We start from the raw sequence: 25506 nt of genomic DNA on the forward strand, positions 1-25506 counted from the left end.
GAAGGTAAAGGAAAAACGTGAAAAGTAACAAAAATGATAACAGTTGCCTCTACGGAATGTAAAGGAAAGAGAAAAAAAAGGAGAAACCAAAATACCTGGGACGTTGTGCGGGTGGGTCGTGGGCGCGGACTGGCAGACAGCTGCATCTTTGGCTGTAACGTCGGCACTCGGCACGTCGCGCGCCAGCAAGCGCGCTAGCGCGCGATCGCTGTACTGGATTCTCGAGAGCGATAGATGGACACCTCTGTGTGGCCACAAATCGAAGACACTCCGAGGTCCATCAATGGCGTACCTGTCCGCCTGCCCGAGGTTGCCACACACACCACACAATCACAAAATGGTCAAACGTCTTCGTCCTCCCTCGCTCACAACTGACCTACTATAAGGCATAAGCTGTACATGTAGCTTCGGCTGATCGGCGCGCACAGATCGACCAAGCGTCGGCGATAAGCCCCAACCCCAACGGCCGGCCGATGTGTCGTCTCCTGCTGCTCCTGCTCCTCCTCGCCGCCGCGGTGCCGGCCAATGCGTCCGCCGCCGCCGCCGAGCCTCCCCCGGCGTCGGCGATGGCCCCGTGGCCGGAGCAGTACCACGCGGTGGTCCTCACCAACCTGACCGCGCGCGGCGGGCGGCTGCAGGTGATCGATATCTACTACGACTGGCCCCGCGGGCGCGACCTCAACCTCGTCCGCCTCCAGCTCCCCGGTGCCGGCGAGCCGCCGCTATGGAACGTCGAGTGGGCCAACGGCACCTCCTACCTCTTCGACGCCGCGTCCTGCCAGACCTACACCTTCGCCGTCGGCCTCCTGCCGCCCGACTGGAAGAAGGCCGGCGGCGGCGCCGCCTACCTGGGCCGCGCGCGCGTCGACGGCTTCGACTGCCACGTCTGGTCCAACTTCGTCTTCGCCCGCTACTACGAGGACGTCGCCACCGGCCGCCCCGTCGCCTGGAATTTTGGTACTCCTGCTACCTGCGAATTCAATCCCGTCTCGCGATCTTGGCGTCTCGATCGATCTCCTCCATGGATCAGAGTGATAGTAGCTACGTTTCGCAGGGATGGATTTGCGGCATGTGCTGAGCTTCGAGCCGGGGGGTGTGCTGGAGGACTCGTCCATGTGGCAGGCGCCGGCTTACTGCTTCGATGGCAGCAGTAATGGCGACGACGGCGACGCCGCTGGTGGAGTTGAGGCGGCCAGGGCAGCAGGGCCGATCTAGTGAACAGCATGATCAGGTTCGCCAGGCCTCCGGCCGCAGCTGCAGCATCTGCATCGTTTGATCACAGTGAGACCTCGAGGTCTTGAGCCTTGGTGATTGACTGAAGAGAGACTTTCTGTGGTGACACACCTATCTGAAGGAGAATGCCAAGAAGTCTTCTTGTCCAAATCTATCTATTATCTTAATACAACAGTGTTAAAAAAGCCACCACATTCGCCGAGAAGATCTAGAAATATCACGTTAATCCAAAAAAGAGAAGAATATACACCGTCGGATTTTATAAAGATCTAACTGTCTGAACTAACACAAAGAGTCCATATCAAATAAAAGAGGGTCTAAAATTACCACATTAATTCAAAAAAAAAAGAAAAATGTACACCGTTGGATATTGTGAAGATCTAACGGTCCGAATTAACATAAAGAGTCCATATCGAATACGATCAATAAACATAATAAACATGTATGTTTGGGTGATGGGTTCAATTGGAAAGCTACTACTCCTTGACGAGATTGGCATGGGCATGTCTCTCGCCATCTACTTCCGCTTGCTGACCAGGCCCACCTCGGCCTCATTTCCATCACCTTCCTTCCTGAACACAGCCTGGCATGGCATGCACAACCTCGAGGCCTCAAGAGCTCTTCCTTCACTCCGTTACTGAGCTCCAGCTCCTCGGCTGGGAGAGCTCAGCCATGGGATTAGGCTTGGTTGGGTGCAGATGGAGAGGTAGGACAAATTAAAGGTGATCGATCTATCCCATCCTTATCAATTTTCTCATACAAAATAAAAAAAATTAGGAACTCCATGTACAACCCGTGTCGTGACCACACGAGCATAGTATTAATTGTTTGGTTTTCAATTAGGATTCGAAATGATTTGTTCGGATTCCGATTAGAATTCGGATTGACGGACATGGAATCATTACTTACTTTAGAAATAGTAGAGATAGAGATTCACATATATTTGGCAAGTCAAACAGATACCACTAAGAATTTAAAGGGGATATAACTATTAGTTGATCAAGATTGTAAACATACGTACTGCACAAACCAAAAATTCTAGGATGGCTACTTGACATAAATTAAGGAAGAATGCTAGGAGCATATTCTGGTGACATTGGCTTCAAGAATACCATTGATGATGTCGGAATAAACTGGTGGAGTAACTCACGTTCAACGGCTGACTGCCACACGGGGTTGGATTAGCGGTGGAAATTGAGTAGAAAAAAAAAGCTATGTCCGCGATGATAATACGTGTCACTTAGAACGAAACACTATCATGGCCAAACAGCGGCGATTGGCAATGTCCCAGATGATTTCAATGTTGAACCTCTCCAGGTGCGCTGCGCCAAGCCAAGAGGCAAAACCATAGTTCACCCAGTCTAAATCTGCCTAGGCAAACGGCGATGAGCTCTTCCTCCCATATGATTTATATTTTAAACCTCTCCAGATGCACTGAGTCAAGTCAAGAGGTCATCATAGTCAGCCAGGCGGAATCTGCCTAAGAGCACGACAGCTTACCATATATGATACGTGTCCGCGAGCTTTGCCGAATACGCCACTTCTTGAAAATCTACGTAACAGATATCAGAAAGACGCTAACCATCATGAGATATTGGCAGCCGCATGGGCATCACACTACAACAAGCTACAATTTAAAATTTCAAAATTCTAAAAGAACAAGTCCATATCCAATACAACATCAACCAAGAGACTAGCAATTATGTAATTATTATATCACGTTGATGAAGAGAGAAGAAGCTACAATTATATAAATATTATTTTCTAATCAGATTGCTTTGCATCTTGATGAGAGAGAGGCCTAGATATATATAATCGGCTATTTTTTATCCTTACCACTTGCGATTACCTTGGTAGGCTTCAATAATGCCATCAAGATTGCAAGCAAAGACATACAAAACAGCTAGAAAATTGCGGATCGAAGGAGCTAACCATGGATGATGAGTCATAAACAACATGAATTGTTTGCGCAACAAATCAAGTTGATGATCTACCAAGCGAGCTTGCCACATACACAATTCAAGTGGAGACAATTGATTGATTGGCATAAGAGATCAAGCTGCAAGTTAAGGCAGAGCACAATTTTGAGAGTGACCAAGGGGAAAAAATATTGCATCTTCCATGTACACGCACAACTGAACTAAAACATAGAGGCTGCAAATCAACTAGGATCAAAAAGAAAATAGAGAAAAACGACAGCATGGCGTGGCTATGGTAGATATGTGATGTGAATTCAATCTAGTAGATGATAAAAGAGTGTTTGATGTCAAGAGGGTCAAAATAAAATCAGTTGATGATTATGGAGAAAACCAGTGCATTGACCTTGAAGAAGAATACAGTAACATTCGGAGAAGACCTCCACGGTCAAAAGATAGAAAACATGAGAGACAAGGGCAAAGAGATTTAGAAAGTAATTAGAGAGTGCTCAACTTGGTGAGCTCAATGATAATGAATTTAAGGGAATGAGGGCACGACAAGGACAAGCTTTATGCCCTCATTTCGAAACCGAGACGTGATTAACTTAGTTGGAAGGTTGAGTATCACCCTAACACAGCCTAGCACTGTTATTGCTGCCGAGGCATGGCAATCACCACCAGCGATGTTTACGAAGCACCAAGATGGTGATGTCTCCATGTTAGTAAGCATTGTTATCGGTGGATGCCTGACGTGACGAAGGCTGGAAATTTTTTGGAGAGAAGAACGACAATGTAGTCATAGCGCGGTTGTGATCTAAACAATCAATTCATTCCAATATTTAGCATGTATGCCTATCTATAGCAAGATACATATCATGTTCCATGAGAGGGGAGGATGAAATACATCCTCAATGATTGCAGCATACACTGCTAGAAAATCTAACATTTGTACCGGTCAGCAACCCCCGTTTAGTATCGGGCGGCTGACTGGTATCACTTGGTCGGTACTAAATGGCATGCCATTTAGTACCGGCCAAAACGCCCGGTACTAAAGTGATCGTTTAGTACCGGTCGGTAACACGGACCGGTACTAAATGGTTTTGCAGGCAAAAATTAAAGAAAAAAGGGATGAGCAGCTAGGAGGCCCCGCACACGCATAAGTGTCCGTGCGCGGTCGCGAGGATTCGAACCCATGACCTCCGGCCTCGCGCGTTGCTTCTACCATCTTACCTATGCATCACATGTGACTGTGTGAGAGATACTTTCCTTTTGAACCAACCCATCGAGGACCATTTAGTACCGGGCCAAGTCACCGGCTGGTACTAAATGACGCATTTTAGTACCGGTCGGTGTTACCGGCCGGTACTAAATGGACGCGTCGTTTTAGTACCGGCCGGTAACACCGACCGGTACTAAAATACGACATTTAGTACTGGCCGGTGGCTTGGCCCGGTACTAAATTGGCTCTGAGGGCTTTCAAATTTGGACCCGATACTAAAATGGCATCGGGACAAGTTTAGTACCGGACCAAATTACAACCGGTACACACAGCCAGGGACGAATGAGGCATTTTCTGGTAGTGATAGTGGCCAAAATTCCTAGGAGCAATAGAGACAGAAGAGAGGGACAAAAGCACAAGCGTGTTTGAGACCTCTCCACTCCATATATACTTTCAACTCCAGTTAAAAAACTCGATGGTGAAGTATCTACATTGAAGCACTCTTACCTGCCAAATCCAAGAAAATGTACCAAGAGAAGTCTCAATCTCTATAATAAAATGTACCAAGAGAAGTCTGCATCTCCAAAGCTTGGTAGAGTTGGAGTATTTGGTAGGTAGTGCACAACATGGTCCCTGAAAATGTGGAGTGGCTACAAAAGAGGGTCTTTTTTTGCAAGCACAACTGTTAATTTGTTGATGTTGTCACGTAATTATTGGTGCAAAATTTAAAGGTGCATCAACTATGGGACAAAGAGTAGGAAATTATGGAGATGTAGCAATTGGAAATCGGAGAACAAAGAAAAGAAAAGGAGGTATTTGCACACGATGAGCACTAAAGAGGATGCATCCAATTCTCATAACGGTATCAATTGAAATTGAAAAACAAATTTTTAAAGAGGATGCATCCAATTCTCATAATGATGAGCACCCACCTAGATCTTCTTTTAAAATTCAATTATAATTTATCACCGGTCATAACAAAAACTCAAAAATATACATCATTAGCCAAAAATTTTAAATGTATATTTATGTTAACAATATAAAATATTATGAAATAAAAAACTTAATTTTTAGATTAAAAGATGCTAGCTACCCACTCTATTTGCGCGGGCCACCTTGCTAGTTCCAACGTACTCCAATGATGTCGGATTTGGGATGTCCAATGAAGGGGGACTCAGATGATTGTCAATTTATTTCTGAACTACGCAACCTATCTGGATGAGGGGAAACACATTTTTCCTTAATTATGTTCTTCTACTTTGTTTTGTGCTAGTTATTTGGAGGAATTTTCTATTTTTTTTGTGTGGTTGCAATGTTCTTGCTGAAATATAATTAATGTGCTATGAGTTACTTGGGTGTCAAACCATCCGCATTTGTTCTTGGAGGAAATATTTGTCTCAACCCAAACAATTGAGCCTAACACAAAAATATGGAAGAGTGAACCTTTTAAGTGCTATTTTGGCAAAATCATTAGTGTTTCCATTGCTATTGAATTAGCAAACCATTAGATTTGGAACAACCTTTTTGACCCAACGGACTAAAGTTATATTTCCGTTTCATTGGAATTATGATTATCTATAGATCTAACTCTTTCTTTCGTGTCTGTAAGTATGGAGTGCATTTAAACTAAAATAATTTCTTTAGTATGCTAATATACATAATTTGTTTAGAATTTACACGGAACTCTTTCATTGGTGTAAAAGAACGAGCCTATTAAATTCTTTACCGTATTGACAAGTTGCTTAATTCTGATGACATCCAGAGATAATAATAGAGCGAATAATTAAAAGTGTACTCCTCTATTTATAGTATGTGCTTGCTAAGAAGTAAGAAGTGGTAGAAGACTTTGGACTCCGTGAAGGCATAAACCCATCCAATCCTATTTTACAACTTTGCCACCAGTGATGGACCAATGGGCCCCACTTTGTAGACCGCTTCCTTCCCCACTGGGTCCACTCCGGTTTCCACTAGTCGGAAGCACTCGCCAAGTGATAAGCTCGGAGTAAGCCTTTTTTTTAGATTACAATGTACAACGCAGACACTCACAACGCACGCACACTCACACCCTATGAATACAAGTATATAAACCCTACCCCTATGAGCATCTTCGAAGACTGAGCCGGCAAATCCTCGAGATTGACGAAGTCACCACAGGCGCCTCGCTGTCGACAGGAATGTCACTTACCACTGAATGCACAACGCCGTTAAATTTCAGAATATTCGCTCCCATGGAGAGTCGAACCCAGAACCTCAAGTGCTACCGAGACTCTTATAACCACTAGGCTATAGGCCCTTTCGCAAGCTTGGAGTAAGCCTATCTAGATAAATTGTAAAGTGATGATGAATCGCACATGATTGTCAATTTATTTCTGAACTAGTCAACCAATCTGGATGTGGGGTGGGGGCTCATTTATGTTCTTCTACTTGTTTTGTGCTAGTTATCCGGGGAATTTTTCTATTATGTAGTTGCAATGTTCATGCTGAAGCAATAAAAACATCTCCAACAATAATTACTATTTATATCTCCTACTTTTTTTAATATGGGCTCTTACTATTTTCTGGAACTATGATTTTTGCTTCAACTCGAGGAACAATCTCTACATTTTAACCCCTACTCTCCTATGATACGCAGAACCCACCCATCAGGGTTTAATCCATATTTTCTTACTTTTTTTCTCCTTTCCCCACCTGACACATCTCTCTCACGGTCTCACCTCTCCCCCCGACACATCTCTCTCTAGCCTGCCGGCGTCGCTCCTGCACGACACCCGCAGTGGGACGACTAGGGGGTGCGGGTGCTACAGCTATAGGAGGGGCCCGGGCCTGTTTGGTTTGGTTGTGCTAAAGTTTAGCACAATTTTGACCACTAATTATAAATATTAAATAAAGTGTAATTATAAAATTACCTCCATAACCCCTGCACTACTTCGCGAGACGAATCCAATAAAGCCTTTGACCGCACAATTAGAGGATGGTTACTGTAGCATCACTGCAGCCAATCATCGATTAATTACCGTCATTAGATTCGTCGCGAAAAGTTACACTCATCTGCAAAAAAAAATTATAAATAAACTCCGTTTAGTACTCCATGCATGGGGATTAGCACAAATCACTATTCATTTAGCACAACAAACCAAACGGCCCGATGATAAAAGGAAGCAATTCCTAGGGTCGGCTCAGAAACCATCACAAGTGGGAAATGCAAAGTGAATTGGCTGCGATTAGCTAGACCGATCACCTCGGGTGGTCTTGGCATCCTGCATCTTGGGAAATTCGCAAGAGCTTTTGAGATTGTGATGGTTGTGGTGTGAATGGATGATAACCAGAAGATGCAAGCCGGCCCGGATATTCCTTTGCAATGCCACGGACAAGCGGCTTTTTGCGGCTGCGACCTCCATTAACGTGAGAAATCTTACTGCCTTACTTTGGAATATCTGGAAGCGCCGCAATGCTCTGGTTTTCAGACTTGAAGAGGAATCTTGCGCCTTCACCTTGCGCCGCTGCTCAGCCGATCTCCAGCTCTGGCGACACAGGGTGCAAGACCGGCGCGCTAAGCTCTGTCTGGATGCTTGGAGCTCTTTCTTATGTAATTAATGTAATTAGTTTTAATTTTTGTTCCTAGTGTTTTTTCTCTTCCTTGCCAGCCCCCTCTATTTTTTGGCAATATATGGTTCAGGCTGGCCCAAAGGGCCTGCCGTAGTTTCGGTCAAAATTAACGTGAGAAATGGTGAAAAGATTTCATTTTAGCATAGTGCATGGGTACAGAGAAGGCGACCTTGCTCCAAATCTCTTTACTATTTCGAGGAAAAATAATAGATCGCTGCAACAGGGCCTTACTTGAAAACAAGTGATGGATCCGCGACCTCAACCTTCACCACCCAGGTTGGGTGTTTTGGAGTAGAGTGCTCCCAACAGGAAGCAATCCTCCCAGTTTGTTAAAAAAGAAGGACCATCTGCATTTTGTTCATGGAGAAAATATTTGTCCCAATCCAGACAGTTGAGCCTAATTAACATAAAAATATGGATGAGTGAACCTTTGGTGCTACTTTGGTGAAACCATTAATGTTTCCGTTGCTATTGAATTAGCAAACCATTAGTCTTGGAACAACCTTTTTCTTACAACGGACTAAAGTTATACTTCCCCTTTCCTTGAAATTATGATTATCTATACATATTTCTTTTCTGTCTGCAAATATGGAGTGTTTTTAAACTAAAATAATTTCAAGTATGCTAATGTACATAATTTGCTTAAAACTTACTCTATACAGAACCTTTTCATTGGTGCAAAAGAACGAGCCTAGTACCTACTCTCTTCTTCCACTTTTATAAGGTATAGTATAACATGACACGGTATTCCAAATAACACTTTGATTATTTATGTAGACAGCGTATCCTATGGAAACCAGTTATCTTGTGCAAACTTTGAAAACTCCAATCACAACCTTTGAATGGGCATCCAATGGATAGTGTGACACCCCCGGCCCTAGGGTTAATTGGATTAATAGGATACTCAAACCAATAAATTGCAACTTTTTTTCGAAAGTCGATCTCCAAAGAACTCCGAGGTTAAGCGTGCTTGGCCCGGAGCAATTTGGGGATGGGTGACCGACCGGAAAGTTCTTTCTAGGTGCGCACGAGTGAGGACAAAGTGTGTAGAAAAGACGTGTATTGGTCTGTGAGAGCAGTCTATGTCCTAGAAAGCTGCCAGATGTAAGCGGGCCTGGCCTCGGAGTGGCGGGACGTTACGGATAGGGGTGGAGGTGAGACAATTTTGCAAATAACCACCCGCAATTAGCCTTGTTAATCTCATTTTTTTTTGAAGGTCTAATCTCATTTTTTGCAACTCAACCCCTGCAGCAATCCCATCCGGCGCGCCCTGGGACGCGTTGTCCGCGTCGATTCGTTTCGACTACGCCTCCCGTGATTCAAGACGCTGCCACCGCCCAGTCAATCGCCAGATGCCGCAGGCCGCGAACGCGATGGAGCCCGGCAACGCCATGGAGTCTGCGATCAAGTATGCGCCCGTGCGTCCGACGACGCCATGGCTTCCGGCGCGCGTGTTAACGCCGCCTACCTGCAGTGCGTATTCCAGGAGGAGGACGCCGAGGACCACCGCGGCATCAACCTGAACAAGGACCTACCTGATGGCCATCGAGGGGGGCGCGCTCAAGGCCAACATCACGGCCATCGGGCCCCTGGTGTTGCCCACCTAGGACAAGCTGCTGTTCGTGCTCCGCCTTCCTCCTGCTGCTTGTCTGCTGATGAAGCTCATCACGGCCATGAAGCTGCCGCTCTTTGTTCTTTGTGCCGATCACCGTCGACGCAATGTACTTGCCATTGGCATTAAATCAATGTCCCCGGCCATGCTACACTCCGTCGCCACCGCGCACGCGATGGTGTGAAGCCTCCCCCGCCCCCCAGCGCGCGCCGGAGAAGGGCTGTGCCGGCGACTCGCGGGCGGGCGAGCAACAGGCAACTCGCGAAGGGCTGGCGGCGCGGCGAGAAACGAAGGGGCGGCGGGCGACGACGACGTCGTGTGAGTCCCGCGAGGACGACGGCGTCTACGATTCGCTGGGCGGCGGCGGCAGCGTCGTCTTGAATCGCGGGAGACGGATTCAAAACGAAGTGACACGGACGACGTGTCCCAGGCGCCGGACGGGGTTGCTGCGGGGGTGATTTGCAAAAAAAAACAAGATTAGCGAGGCTAATTACGGGCAGTTATTTGCAAAATTGTTCCACCCCCCTATCCATTGGATGGCCATCCAACGGTCTTGATTGAAGTTTCCAAAGTTTGCACAGGACAACTGGTTTCCATAAAATACGCTGACATTCATGTATCATATATCTTATCATTGGTTACAAACTTATAATCATGGTAAAATATATTTGATTTCGAATCCAATAATATAAAGTTTATATTATAAAAATAAAAAATTAGCGGTCATTATTGGTCAAAGATAACAAGTTTGAATCTTGATATGCGTGTGCACCTTATAAAAATGAAAGAAGAGAGTAAATTCTTTACCATATTGGCAAATTATTTAACTTTGATCACATCTAGAGATAATAGTAGAACGAATAATTAAAAGTGTACTCAACAATCATTATTGGTTAAAGATAGCAAAGTTTGAATCTCAATATACGTGTGCGCCTTATAAAAATGGAAGGGGGAGTAAATTCTTTACCGTATTGACAAATTGTTTAATTTTGATCACATCTAGATATAATAATAGAGCGAATAATTAAAAATATACTATATTATTTATAGCATATGATCACTAAAAATGATTTGTGGTCTGGTTTGCCGACTTTGGATTCGCATAAACCCATCCAATCCTATTTTACAACTTTGCCACTGGTGATGGACCAGTGGGCCCCACTTTGCAGACCGCTTCCTTCCCCACTGGGCCCACTCCTGTTTCCACTGGTCGGTAAGCATTCGCCAAGCGATAAGCTCGGAGTAAGCCGCAACAGCCGCCGCTGTCGCCGCCGCCGTCGCCTCTCATGCTTCTCCCGCTCCTCCTCCTCCTCCTCGCCGCCGGATCCTTCTCTGCGGCCAATGCCAAGTCCACAGCGCCGTCCGCCGCCGCCGGCTCCCCCGCCCCGGTGCCGACGCCGTGGCCGGAGCAGTTCCACGCGGTGGTCTTCACCAACCTCACGGAGAGCGGCGGCCGGCTGCAGCTGATCGACCTCTACTACGACTGGCCCAACGGCCGCAACCTCAACCTCATCCACAACCAGCTCTCCGGCGACCCGACCTACGACGTCGAGTGGACCAACGGCACCTCCTACTACTTCGACTCGGGCTCCTGCCGCACCATGCGGTTCCCCGTGGGGCTCCTGCCGCCGGACTGGCTCGCCGACGGCGCCGTGTACCTCGGCCGCGAGCACGTCGACGGCTTCGACTGCCACCTGTGGACAAAGGTCGATTTCATCTGGTACTACGAGGAAGTCGCCACCGGCCGCCCCGTCCGCTGGAATTTCTTCAATGGTAGCTACCACATGCAAATTCCATCTAGATATTATTTCGCTTGTTAATTCAGCGCCGCAGATTTCCAGTACCTTGACTCTGACAGTGTACAGGTTCTGCTCTGCACTTCGTAGGGATGCAGTCTGAAAATTCCAATTTTTTTGAATAGTTTTTTCCTTGATGCAGCAGTGGTATGGCATATCTGTAGTTTCGTCGTGCGGGATGCAGTCTGAATTCCTCCAATTGTTTTGTTTCTTGATCTGGACACTTGTCACTCTGTTTTTTTTTCTGCAGTCTAACATTTCTGCATTTCTTCAGACTTCAGTGTAACTGATTCATTCAGCAGTACACAGTTCTGTGATTTTTTAGTACACAGATGCATCTAGAGTCCACCGATTCCACAGTTTCTTGATTGGGGTCGGCGGATTGCTACTAATCTAGTCGTTATGCTTGCCTCATTGCAGTCTCTGCTTTTCTGAAACGCGAATTTCTGATTGCAGTATCATTTTTTCCACTTCTGCAGTACTTGGTTGATGCAGCAGTATGACCATTTTTATGCTCGTGTTTCCCAGGGATGCAGCAGCATGTGATGAGCTTTGAGGTGGGAGGAGTGCTGGAGGACTCCATGTGGCAGGCACCGGCTTACTGCTTCAATGCCGACACAGCGAATTTGGCTGCAGATGGAGTTGATGTGATGAATAGCCTGATGAGGTTCGCGGGGGCTCCAGCTGCAGCTATAGCTGCATCATTTGACCAGTGAGAGATTTTCTTAGGGTTGGCTGATGAGAGGCTTTCCCAACGGCGATATGCTGATCCATTCTGCTCCTTAGTCACACTGTTCTTCTTGAACCCTGTTGTTATGTGTAGTAACAGCCATTCCGCGTCATGGGAATTTGATGAGTTGTGGCCACTATTCTCTTGTTCGGGGATGCAAGATCTATGATCAGTACTAAATTGTATACAGATTGGAAATAATTGCACTATGTGCTCTGAATTTGACTATTGCATTATTGAACACTCCTATGTTGCTTGTACCACGACTAAATTGTGAGTCCATGACTGAAATCTGTAGACAGAACAGCCATGCCTGAAACACACTGCACAATGTGCAGAAAGGGAGGGTAATAAGTAATAAACCTTTCCAATGAGCAGGAAACTTGTGCTGAACGTTGCCTGGGCGAGTAGTTTTTCGCGTGTAAACCAAAGAAAAAAGAGGGAGAAAGAAAGATAAATGGGCTACCTTTTCTTACGTAGCCCACTATCTTAGCAGGCCAACAAGCCCATGTATGCAGCCCACCATGATCAGTGCTAAATTTGTATCCGAGAATTGGGAAGAATTGTACAGTACAATTTGTACAATGTTCTGAACTTGCGACTTCGAATGACCGAATTTGACGTACAGTTGTAGTATGAATCAGTCGTGAGTTTAAATTTTATCAGATTCGTTCAAAAACAATTTCTATTTCATTCAAAAATATGAATCAGTCGTGAGTTCATGACTGAAATGAGCAGCTTGCTTATCTGTAGACAGAGGCTGGCAGCAGTCATGCCTGAAACAAAATGCACTAAGTAGGGCTAAACGTGGTAAAAAGAACCGAGGGGTAAATTTCTACGTTCTCAGCAAATCGAACTTGTATTTTTTTTTCGGGTAATCGAACTTGTATTTCGCCTTTGGCCTACAGTACTTTACCAAATGTCCTTCTCTGACTTCGACTGTGGAGTGTGTCGTCACTTAGAAAAGTCAACATCACGTTGCAGTGGACTCAAACGCACATTCAAAACACGTGATGCCAATTGAATTTGGAAACTGCTGAAATTCTCGCCACAGGACACGCGCTCTTGGAGCCTCGGTCGATAAAAGTGAACATATACTACTATTAATATTTTCTTAAAACAAATGCTTGAATGCACGAACTATACTCAAACCCTTTTTTTCAAAAAAACATTTGCTTTGTTTGCAATTAAAAATACAGGAAACGTAGGGAGTTAATGTTTGCGCAAAAAATATATTAATTTTGTGCAGAACGCTGCATGCTACTCATACTACTAACTGCATTAGCATTTCTATTTTCTCCAAAAAGAAAATACAAATGGCAAAGACAATTAGTGTTAAATATTAGTCTCTTAGAGGACTAGTCCCCTCTTATCCCTTCCAATCCAAGTCAAGTTGCAGGCGGGGCAGGTTCTTAAACGAACCTGCTTAGCCACCCTGCTAAAATAGCTGTTGTGGTCGATGCGCCCAGCTGCAAAGCTTTGGTGGCCCATTGTTGGGCAGCCTACCAAAGCCCCTGGAAAAGAAGTGAAACCCGCAAGACTCGCAAGAGAACCCGCGGCAGCTCTTGTTCCTTCTCTCATCTTGCCTCACGTAACCTAGCGGCGGCCGTTGCCACCACCGTTGACGCCTCCACCCATCGCAATCCCATCCTTTCGCCGCAATCCCAATCCCATCCCATCATCTCCTCACGGCGCTCACCTCGAAGTTGCTCATGGGCCTGACCGACGCCTTGCGCTGCCACTGCTCCAGCGCCGCCGTGGAGACGCCCGACCGCACAGCAGTCGTCGGGCCGCCACCGTCTCCGCTCGCAACGGGCTGCACCAGCGTCTCCCTACGGGCTGTGCTAGATGAAGGCGACAGATAGAGGCGACTTGTTCGACAGGCCCTCCTTCGTGGTGGTGGTGGTGGAGGACGGGGAGCTGGACTCTGACTGGGAGCCCTTCTTTGACGAATTGGAGCCTGCAGTTCGATCGGGTGGTGCTGGATTGGATCAGCAATGGGGATCGCAAATAGGAGGGCGAGTTCACCCAACTCAGATTCCAGTTCAACCAACTCGACCTCACCAAGAAGTGTAAGCAGTTCCTTAAATAATGAATTGATTAATCAATACAATATATATTATTATTTGCTTACCTGAATTAGTTTGTAGTGATAAGTTATAGATTGTCTATGCAAATTATGTTTCCCCAAATTATATAATGTCTGTTCTTGCTAGAGTTGGTTGCCCTGATGATCAATGCCAAAGTTGTATAATGACAAAATTGTATACATCATCTTAGCATAGGAGCTTGCATAAAATGTTTATTGTTGAGATGAAAGTCCCCAGTAATGAATTGATCTCAATGTTTAGCTTTTCTTTTCACTACTTCATTACTAAAGTATTCACTGAATATGAATAAGTATTCACCAAATGTTGTCAATCTCTAGTTATATATATGCAGGAAATCAGATATCAACTCTACCATACAAGGCTGTGCCAAGAGAGCGGGTTAGTCGAGACAGAGAGCAGCAAGTAGGTATGCAAACAAGACTAAAGGATCCTTCAACTACAGATCTGTGTGCCAGTTGTTCTACATCCTAGATTCAAGTTTAATTTCGTAGCCTTCTATTTGGAGGTACGATTTGACAACAAAGGTCCCTCATACACTGGAAATGTGAAGTCAATATTGAAGTATCATGCTTTGTCGAAAACATGATATCAGTGCCTAATGGAGCAGACTGTCTAGCTCTCTATCAAACAAGTTAGGAAGAAGAATAAACATATTCTTTGCTCTTGTTTGATGTCCCTGCTGGTATTAGTCTACTTTTTGTTTGATGACACCGGTACCGGTCTGCTCTTGTTTGATGTATATGTGGGATCAGTCTTGTTTTGTTTGATGCCCCTGGTATTAGCCTGCTCTAGTTTGATGATTTTCTTGTCATCGAACTCTTTTGACCTGTTTTGTACAACAAGGATAAATAACAGTTCCGTTCAGCACATGCTTATGATATGTGACACCTGAAACTGGTATTAGCTTGCTCTGATTAGATGATTTTTTAAATATTTTTTATGATTTTTTGAAGCATTACACAATGTTTTCCTATTGGGCATACAAGTGAAGCGTTGTGAGGGAAAAAGAAAGCTAGCTAAGCATGCTTGCGGATTATGCGGGTTACGTACATCTGCCGCGACGTCCACGAGTTGCTAGCACCCTGCTTGATTAATTTGCGGCAAGTGTGGTGGCCATGCAGCTGTCTGCAACCCACCCCACCTGCACTTTGAAAACCGAGATTAATGGAACAAGTCTTTTTTGAGCAGACCATGTCAAATTCAACATCGCATTCACTTGGATCGACATAATCGTCGGCGTCCATGGAATGACCGCCACATGCAAGCTTTGGCTTCGCCGGCGCTGATGGAGCTGTGTGGATGGAATCCTCGATCAAGTATAAATATAATAACATGATAATGCTGGTTTCACTGATGCTTGACTAATGACTTTTCAGTTTATTCATCTATTATTACCAGGTTGCTTAGCTACTGCCGAGTCACAACAATAAGAGGTAGAGTCCAACCACTGATGTGTTGTGGAGTCCAAAATGTCTATGTAGACTCCGTCAAGTCATAACTCGTAAATAAGGAACGTGTTCGGGTTGTCTAATGTCAACCACTCAAAATTTTGTTTACAATTTAGGATTTATGTTGGGCTTGGATATTTGAAAATGATATGAGTAAACTTGTATCGGAAAAAAGTAATGGCCAAAGTTGTGTTTGTGGAGATCACGACCAATCATTATAACTGTGTAAAACTGCATAAAAATCTCTCACATAAAAAGGGGAATAATTTCGTTTTTAGATAAAAGATTAAATAGGTCTAATATATCCACATGGTGAATATATACATCCAAAGTTTACAAGAGTTTTTAGACTATAAATCTCAAAATGAGAGCGAGGTTCAAAAAATAAGAAAGAAAGCTCTAAATTAAAGAAAGAAAACTAGAAGATTAAACTTCAATCTTCTTCTTGGTTCACGTTCAACCTTGTAATGTCTTTACGCAGCACCAATCCATCACATTTTTTGCCTTTGCTTAGAAACTTGATTGCTTATAACTTCCATCTCGGTAACGAATGACGGTAATGAGAGCGACGCCTCCAGGAACGATACGACGTTCACGACGGTCATTCATCCGTCTCACCACGATCCGGAGTTAGATTTTCACATTGAGGACTGCTGAACTATGCAAAAGCACCATGACAACACCTCAAGGGAGGGAAATGACGCCCCAACAGCGCCGCCATTGTTAACCCCACATAACAATAATCAGGTTGAGCTTTCACCCAACGCTTCTGCATGACAAACCATCGCCGCCTTGAGCAGGTGAACCGTGCGCAGGTGGAAAGAAGGAAAGACGAGGGGGGTGAGGCCGCGCCAGCATAGCCGCCGCCCGAACAAGCCACAACCATCGCTCCCCCTCATAGCACCACCACCGTAACAATACTCATCCGGATCAGGGATGACGAATCCCGGGTGGAGCAGCGGCTGGCCCCTCCCCATGGTCACCACGTGAGGGCAAGCGAGGTGGCAGGGTTGGGTAGTCCCTAGCGTCGGCGGCGCGGCTGAGGGGCCGCCCGCGGGGACGACACAGGGTCAGGGGGAATAATTTCTACACGATTTAATTTTGGCGGTGGGCTTGAGGACATCAAGCATGTGACTATTATGAGCTCTCGGCGGCTTATATGGCAGAATAATCTACTATTGTATTCTCTATGTAGTATTGACTTTGTACTATAAGAGCGTGATAAACAAATGCCATAATAATAATGGCGGCTTTCTCACTGTCGGTTTGATTCAAAGCAGGCACAAGAAAACGTCGTACGGTAGGTCCGTGTGCATGGTCAAGCGTCAAAACCTTGTGCATGGAAAATCAAGCACACGTGCATGAAACTAATGATCTGTCCTTGGAGAGGGAGTGTGACATGAATTAGCTAGTTCTAGCTATAGCCATGTATACCACACCCTACTTTTGCATATGCACACAATTAAATTAAATTAATGAAGTTTTCCCCTTTTCGAAACTCATCAAATACTATTCTGGGAGAATATATAGTGGTTATCACATATAGTAGTTGTCTTTGTGTGACTGCTAGGAGCCAATAATAATATAAAAACACAAACCTTTTTCCTTAAAGAAAGTTGAATGGCTAGTTTCGAAGCCAATATTCACGTGTAGGGTAAATAGCCCCTAGATTATATCCTGCCAGATTTTCTGATCGATTCATATTCAACTCACATGTTTGTTGACAAATTTGCCAAATCGGCTTTTGCAAGGAACATGCATCGGAGTGCATGCGTGGCACACTGCAGGAACGGCCATGATGCCTCTCATCAGCCGCGCGCCATGCCTTTGAAGAAGCTAGTGCAAGCTGCAGATCAAGGATTACATTATCGTCGATACAACATTTATCAATGATCTCCGGTAACGATAATCGGTTGAAAATTAGTGAAAAATCGCCAAAATCGATCGGTAAGAGCAATCAAATTTAAAAAATGAAAATTAAATTCAAAAAACGAAAATCGACAGTTTATCATCGATAATCGATGCAAACCGAACGATTTGTCGCTTCGCCTACTGAAAATATATTTTGGCAGTGGAAAAAAATAGAAAAGTTTGATAACATTTAATTTTTTAGGTTATGTATGATATTCTATTAGATAAATTACATATAAATGCACAATTTTACATATGGAATTGCCTAAGAAATAAACATGTTTACATATTTTGCCCATGAAATTGCATGAAGCATATGAATTTGCACATATATACAAACCACGAAGTGCATAGTCCATATAAATAAACGAGTGCATAGTCCATACAAACCTCATAGTTCACACAAAGAAAAGAGTGCATAGTTCATACAAACCTCATAGTACATAGAAATAAAAGAGTACATAGTCAGTATAAGGCACATACAAACTAGCAAGCTCATAGTTCATATATGAAGGCATTCGGCATATCAATTTAATCATTCTTCGGTCTCTTCTTGCTGGTATGTGTGATATCCATAATAATATTCATAAATATTAAAATGAATTCAAATAAGAGGGGAACATATAATGATGAAATTGTAATATAGGTACATACCTGTAATTCACCAATCTGACTACTAGTGCTCATGCCAAGATATACTGGTAAAATTATTTTTCCCTAAGCAAACAATTGTTGCTTTCAACATGTGACAACATTATGGAATCAAGAGAAGGTCTAGTTTTTTTATAGAAATAAGTTCTCTACTTTTTATGAATTTTTTTAAATTTTTGAACTTTGCATTGAAATCCGTTGAAATTCCAGTCGGTTTTTGTTTTCAGCTAGCATCCGTAACGATAAATTTTACCGATAATCATGATTATCGAGCGATTTTGTATTCCTTGCTGCAGATTACTTTAGTTTCATCCATGAATTTGGAATAATTTACTAATTTTTAAGAATATTGCTTGATTGAGCTATAGCAGATAATATGGTGTTGGAAAGCGATCGTATAATGAGCAAGTCAACAGTCAACACGCATGCATGCACGACTATCTACAATCCCACGGAACATTTAATTTAGGCGTCCTTCCACTTCCAGCCAGGGTTCACCTTACCGACGGTAAAGCGATTTTCGCCAACTAGCGGTATCGGTAAACCGGCGATAAATCGCCGGAAACCGCTAGAAACCGCTCGAAATGACAATTCAAATTCAAAAAACCGGTAACCGTTGTTTACCGACCGGTAATCGATGTTTACCAACCGGTAATCGATGTTTACCGACCGGTAACCGTCATTTTTAACCGGTAAACACCGTATGACTTTGGAAAATTAAAAATTTTGGCAGCATTTCACCGTAATTTTGTAAATATCATTACTGATGGTATATATCAAACAATTATATAACATTTACACATACATAGAATAGAAGTTCATATCCATAAAAATAGAAATTCATATCCATAGTCCATATAGATCATCACAACAATAGTCCATGCAAATCATCACAACCATAGTCCTCACAAACCATCATCGTCAATATATATAATACATAGTAGTGGTTTCCGGTCCAAATGAACAAATGAACAAATGAAAATATATGTACATATTTGAAATATGAACACACATATATACATATAGCTAAAATGAACAAATTAACATCCAACTACCATGAACAAATGGATCCATATAGCTAATATGAACACATGTTTTTGAATATAGCTACACAACAAACATCTAAAAATCAATGTAAAATCAAGAAATACTCACAATGCAGTGGTTTCCGGTCCAAACGCGCCGATTTCCGCTCGGAAAACGCCGAATACCGCTCGGGATTAGAGGATGCCGCTCGGGATTACCGGTCCGAAAGTTTTTTTATTTTTTTGAGTGCCCAAACAGTCAAATATTTGAACATGTTCTATATTAGAATGATGTATGTCATCTCTACTTTCTTACCATATTTTTTCCTTTTTTATTTCAAATATTTTTGAAAATTTTAAATTCGGGCGAAATTTTTTGAAATTTACCGCCGGTATGGGTTGCCGCCTAGTAGCGGTATCGGTAAAAATCGGCGGTAACCGGCGGTTACCGATCGGTAAGGAAAACACTGCTTCCAGCTGCAGCTGAGACGAATTCTCCAAGGCAAACCATGCGTTATCAGAATATCTCATCCCCTGGATAATTTTGGCTAATACTACCTTACAAATACTACAATTATTGTAGCTGAAATGCAAAGGTGTTAGTAGGAACTATTGGATGTAGATCATATTGCATCATCGTGCAGCATGTGATTTTGATTGAAAGGGCCAGGGCAGATGGATTGACACACACGTGATTAATAACTTATAATTATCTACACGTCAGTATCACCCAAATATTTGAAGATACTGATCTTTACCCTTTTTCTGCAGATAATGACTGAAAGGTTGCTATATAGTTAACAACACGACGGTTTAGGTTATTAGGTACAGTCAATTGTAGTTGTTTATTAAACTTCCTCCTATAAACAATATAATTTCATCTAGCGGTTTGTCCTAATTCAAACTTATTTTAAACTAGCTATATGTACCTATGAAAATGCATTATCTTAATCGAAAAGAGTTACTTTTGTAGTGTGTGTATATATATACAGTTTACAAAAGTACTTTTCAAATTTCATACTGAATCATAATATACAAACTTTTAGATATAAACAATGACTTAGGGAAAATATAGATAGACCCATATTTGTGATTAGAGGAAGTACCATTAGTGTGTGGAAATCATGTTTAGTGTCGAAGAGGGTGCATATGCGCTGAAAAAGAGTATCTGATGGAGAAAGATATGGTCATAGCTATTAGGCAACGCAGCATTTCAGGTATCTTGAGTTGAATCAACGAATGGGAAATAAATGCTTCGATTAGGAAATAAATAAAGCAACAGAAGCTTTTGACATTTCCGCGCAGCATTTCAAGTATCTCTTTGCCTTACCGTTAGCCAAGAAAGGTTGTTATGTGGAAGCTTCTTGAGTGTAAAGTGGAGACATACGATGAACGGTCTTCTCATGTGCTTCAGAATCTACTAGGGCATATTTCTAATGCCTGATGCATTTTAGCTATAATTTCTGATCAGGATATTTAGATAGGAATACAGTATTAAGTAAACTATCCTACTAAGACAAATAGGCTAATAGGTTCCCTATTGGCACTTACTTCCCATCCTGAAATATAAGAGCAAGGTTTATGGTTCAGCTTTTATGGCGGTAAGATAGGCCATGCATGTCAGCCTAGCCGGGTGAGGTGGTGGTGGGTCCTGCTGTCTTTATTGCTGTCTATGCGATGTGAACTAATGGAAGTCCAGACTCCAGGAGTAGGTGGTGGGAGGCTATCCGCTTGTTTTTCTGCTGGCGCATGGCGAGTCGTCCGCTTCCTTCTCTCTCCCACATAGATTACTTATATAAGCATTATGTCGTGCACTGTTGTTGTTTTCATTTTTTTCATTAATAAAAAGGACAATACAAACTCGTACTCTCTCTATTTTTATTTACATATCATATTAGGTTAGTCCTAAGTTAAACTTGACTAACTTTGACCAAATCTATAGAAAAATATAGCAACAACTATACTATCTAATACATGCACTATCAACATATGCTTCATGGTGGATTTAATGGAACAAATTTGGTATTACAAATATTATTATTTCTTTATATAAGTTTGGTCAAAATTTGCCAAATTTAACATATGACAAACCTAATACGACATGTAAATAAAAATAGAGGAAGTAGTACGGAAGAAAAAAAATACAAACAGCAACCTTAACGAAGAAGACACTGGGTACGCCCTGACACAACTAAGATGCAACAGACCACCTACATGCACGTCAAACCACACACAAGAGCTTGCATTCAACTGGATCGATGAACAAACAATTAAGGTGATGATGAACACAAAAACCCAAGAACAAGTTCAAGTTGGCCCTACATACATACAAGCATTGCATTCATTTTTTTCCTAAATTTGTTTCTTTCACACACGTCCATTTCCTAGCATATGATTGTGTCACAACTGGTTCATATTTTTAAAGCTGAGTAGCTGTTGGAGTAAGTGACAATGGAAGGCATCTGCACCTTCCTAGTCTCGCGGTCAAAAGGATCAGCTCATATGTATGAATCAACCCGGCTATGCACAGTATAGAAGTACATACCAATCACACAAAAACAAAAAAAATTGTTGATTAGTTTATATTTTCTTTGCAATCGAGTTGCAGGATGACCATGGCACACCTGTCACACGGAAAGTTGAAAAATAGTTGCATGATCACAGCTAAAAAATGATTCGTAGGAATGCCCCAATTTTTTTAGGAGCGGATAAAAATATATCACATTGGTACAAATGGAGCATGTTCACTGTAGCAATCGATCAGCCCCTGAAAATGCATTTGTAGGGGCAGGTCATTCCCTCACTCGCCACTAAAAATGGTCCATTTTAGGGACGGGTGAGGGGTGACCCACCCCTGGAAATGATATTTTTAGGGGCAGGTCACCCCTCACCCGCCCCTACAAATAATTTTTAAAATTATTCTAGGAATTCATTTAATTTAGAAAAATCAAAACACATAAAAAAAGTGAAATTTGTACCATAAGACTATTGTGATCTATAGCACAAGAAAATATTTAAAGTATATTTCGGTGTATATAGTGATTATGAGTGTAGAAACCACAAAGTAAGCCTTAAATTGTATGAGAAAGTAGGGTGAGTAAGTTATACATTATAGTTTCACACTCTAAACTATTATATACGTTGAAATATAATTTTGATATTTTTTATAAGTTCTACGTGTCACAATAGGTTTATGGCAAAAATTTCACTTTTAATGTGAATTGCTATATATTTTCATTTAAACAAAATTTTAGAATAAAAAATTATTTGTAGAAGCAGGTAGGTGCATCAACCGCCCCTAAAAATTATTTATAGAGATAGGTGGAAGCATCACCGGCCCCTACAAACAGCCGGAAAAGAAAGAGGAGCGAAAAGCACAAACAGGACTCGCTGCAGCAGTTGGATGGCGATTCACGTTGCAACACTGGGATTTCATTGGCTGGACAAGTCAGGCCCGGATCGCCGAGCCCACCCTGTCGTGTCCCCTCCGGCGCGCCACTTTATCTCCTTCAAGAGCAACCCACCCACCCGTCTCCCGTCTCCTCTCTCTTCTCTGGATCGGCCTCCCTCTACCGGCCCTCCTGTGCCCATTCTACGAGCGCGGCTCTTCTACCTATGTCAATATCTTTAGCCGGTGGTGGAAAGCACCCGTCTAATCTTAAGCGTAGGATGAATCTGGAGACTGTCTAGGTTCGCCTGATCTAGAAACGTATGAACGCGAGAACACAAAGGGTTTAGAGTGGTTTGGGCCGCCGGAGCGTAACACCCTATGTCCACTGGGAGTTGTATAGCCTGAGCTTCGACTGTGCTGTGTGTATGCTTGTGTGAGTTTAAGTATGAGTCTGAGTCTAAGTATCTTTCTAACGTGCATGCTCTCCCTTTTATATATCCAAGGGGAGCATATACATAGTGTGGGGTCCCGACAGGTGGACCTGGCGATATATCATTAAATAACATACACCTAGGAGCTTTAAATGCCTCAGATCCGGAGATCTTCCTCATCGGCCTCCGTGCGTATCCTCCGACCAGGCATGATCTTGCGCCGTCCTGTCTGTGTAGAGTCAGCTTCCGAAGACGTGCGTAGAGGGTATGATGAAGCGCCGAGCTGTTGTCTCTGTCCATTGTAGCAGCGCATACTGTTGTTCTAGTCAGCAGCCGGTCATCATGACTCGCCACCCATGCACGCGGCGCTGAGACTTAACTGCCCGCCTCGGTAACTAGCGGGCTTACCGTGCTGTCATTCGCGCCTGTCCAACCTGTCAGAGGGCGGCCCATGCCCTGCTCTGGCAGCGCACGCCTCAACCACCCGCATTTAATGCGGCAGGTGGGCTGGCTTTCGCCAGAAGACTCGCGCCTGTGGAACACGTGGCGGCGCCGGTCCATAGGGTCAGCGGTCGCGCCCACAGGGGCATGTGGCGGCTCCGGACAACTACCCGAGTGGGGAGCGGGATCCGGGACCCCTGGCTGGTTTGAAGCCTCAGGCCTCTTGGAGGTCCGGCTTCCACACGTGGGGGTTCAAGACCAACCCGCGGGGGTTCGGGACCTGTCTGTGGGAGTCCAGACCCGTGGTAGCCATCTCTGAGCGCTTCATCCTTGTGGACATGAGGCGGCACCGGACCTGCCACCATGTGGGGAGCGGGTCCGGAGGCTGTTGTCCTCAACTGTCAGGCCCGGGCTCTCATGCCCAGCTGCCTAGAGGCAGCTGGGCAAGGTTACAAATAACCTCGCGCCTCTTTGGGTTTGTTATAGTAGGAAAGGGTACCCCAGTTGCAGGGTACCGACAGTTTGTTATAGTAGAAAAGGGTACCCCAGTTGCAGGGTACCGACAACCTCCATCCTAGCTCGACGCGCGGGCGCGACAGCCTGATAGTGGTGCGGCAGGCGGGCAGGTGGTGCCAACACACGACACGCGGTGGTGCGGCTCTGCGCGAGGATGGCGGTGGTGCGGCCGAGGGCGGTGCGGTGACGGCCCGACAACGGCGCGGGCGAAAGCGGCACGGCACGCGGGCCCCTGCGGCTCGGCGCGGCGGGTGGGCACGCGGCAACATCGACGCGGTGCCGGCGGGCAGCGTGAGCACAGGACGTGCGGCGATGGCCCGACGGCGGCGTGGCGGCTGGCGCGGGGAGCAGCAGGGCTCGGAGCCGCTGCTGCACCTGTAGGCGATTTTTGTTGTTGTTTTATTCGATCAGTAGGGGCGGATTGCGACCCACCCCTGAAAACCCCATTTATAGGGACGGGTTCTGTTTTCACCCGTCCATACGAATGCATTTCTAGGTGCGGGTGAGGGTGTAGCCCGCCCCTGGAAATGGATTTTTAGGGACGGTTACGTTACCGGCTCCTGAAAAAGGTATTTTTAGCTGTCAAAACTAGCAATGGGTGCACAATCTGCCCCTAAAAGTAAGTTTTTACGCGCTCCTAAAAATGCTTTCTGTAGTAGTGGATCACAAACATGATTCTAGCTGCTGATGATACGATCTGAGGATATGCTTGATTCTCGACATTAATCCCATCCGAACAGCATAATAATTGGCGTCTATATTGAAACCATGTTGCTAATTTAGTTTTGAAAGTAAACCATGGATTCTTGCTATGACGCTCTAAAATCGGGTATGCAGTCCAGGAGGCTGCATATACAAGTAGATCAAGACAGTACATTCTAGAGATGTCATGGCAGCGCTAAGAACAAGAGATGGGAACATGAGTGTTGTTAAAATCTACGCTACACCTAACTTTTTTTTTCTAACAGATCATGTCCAAAAACTGGAATCTATGGGCAAAGTACAAACTTTCACCTCTTGATTCTCGTATGTCATTATGCTCATGCATGCTGCATTCAGAAAGGTGATCGATTATTCTTTATGCATAAGTAAAACCGTCAGTGGAAAATTGCATGTTCTATACATGTGTCTAACAGATTCCGTTATTGAGAAAAAATTTGTCTAACAGACGGTTCATACTAATTATCAGTCATAATATCACAAAAAGTAACTTTCGTGTTACAAACCATCGGTGACGAAGATTATCATAAATGATTTTTGAACATGAACTCTGAGTTCGAAAACTAGGTGCCACCTACTTGTTGAATATCTTGACCGACTTGACACATAAAACTTGACAATTCAGGAACCCGGTGAAAATAGTTTCGAACAACCTGTAATGAACCTATTACATTTGATCGATGGTGCGATTTCTATTTCCATCCAATATACATGCGCACGTGTAAAAACAGCGCTAATTGACTGCTGAT

The 25506-nt window shown here is 44.0% G+C and overlaps 2 protein-coding genes across 2 annotated transcripts; both read left to right on the plus strand.

The window, feature by feature from the left end:
• The first annotated feature begins 307 nt into the window (after nucleotides 1-307).
• On the plus strand, nucleotides 308-1422 carry LOC120664836 (uncharacterized protein At4g14100-like). The gene is made up of 2 exons (XM_039944191.1): nucleotides 308-957; nucleotides 1055-1422. Exons 1-2 carry the CDS (start codon nucleotides 474-476, stop codon nucleotides 1213-1215), a joined length of 645 nt encoding a protein of 214 aa, XP_039800125.1. The 5' UTR covers nucleotides 308-473; the 3' UTR covers nucleotides 1216-1422.
• A 9329-nt stretch (nucleotides 1423-10751) lies between these two features.
• Nucleotides 10752-12361, plus strand: LOC120664846 (uncharacterized protein At4g14100-like). The gene is made up of 2 exons (XM_039944202.1): nucleotides 10752-11359; nucleotides 11911-12361. Exons 1-2 carry the CDS (start codon nucleotides 10873-10875, stop codon nucleotides 12096-12098), a joined length of 675 nt encoding a protein of 224 aa, XP_039800136.1. The 5' UTR covers nucleotides 10752-10872; the 3' UTR covers nucleotides 12099-12361.
• Nucleotides 12362-25506: the final 13145 nt, after the last annotated feature.

This window comes from Panicum virgatum, chromosome 2K (genome assembly GCF_016808335.1).
Source record: "Panicum virgatum strain AP13 chromosome 2K, P.virgatum_v5, whole genome shotgun sequence".
In the NCBI taxonomy this organism is placed as follows: domain Eukaryota; kingdom Viridiplantae; phylum Streptophyta; class Magnoliopsida; order Poales; family Poaceae; genus Panicum; species Panicum virgatum.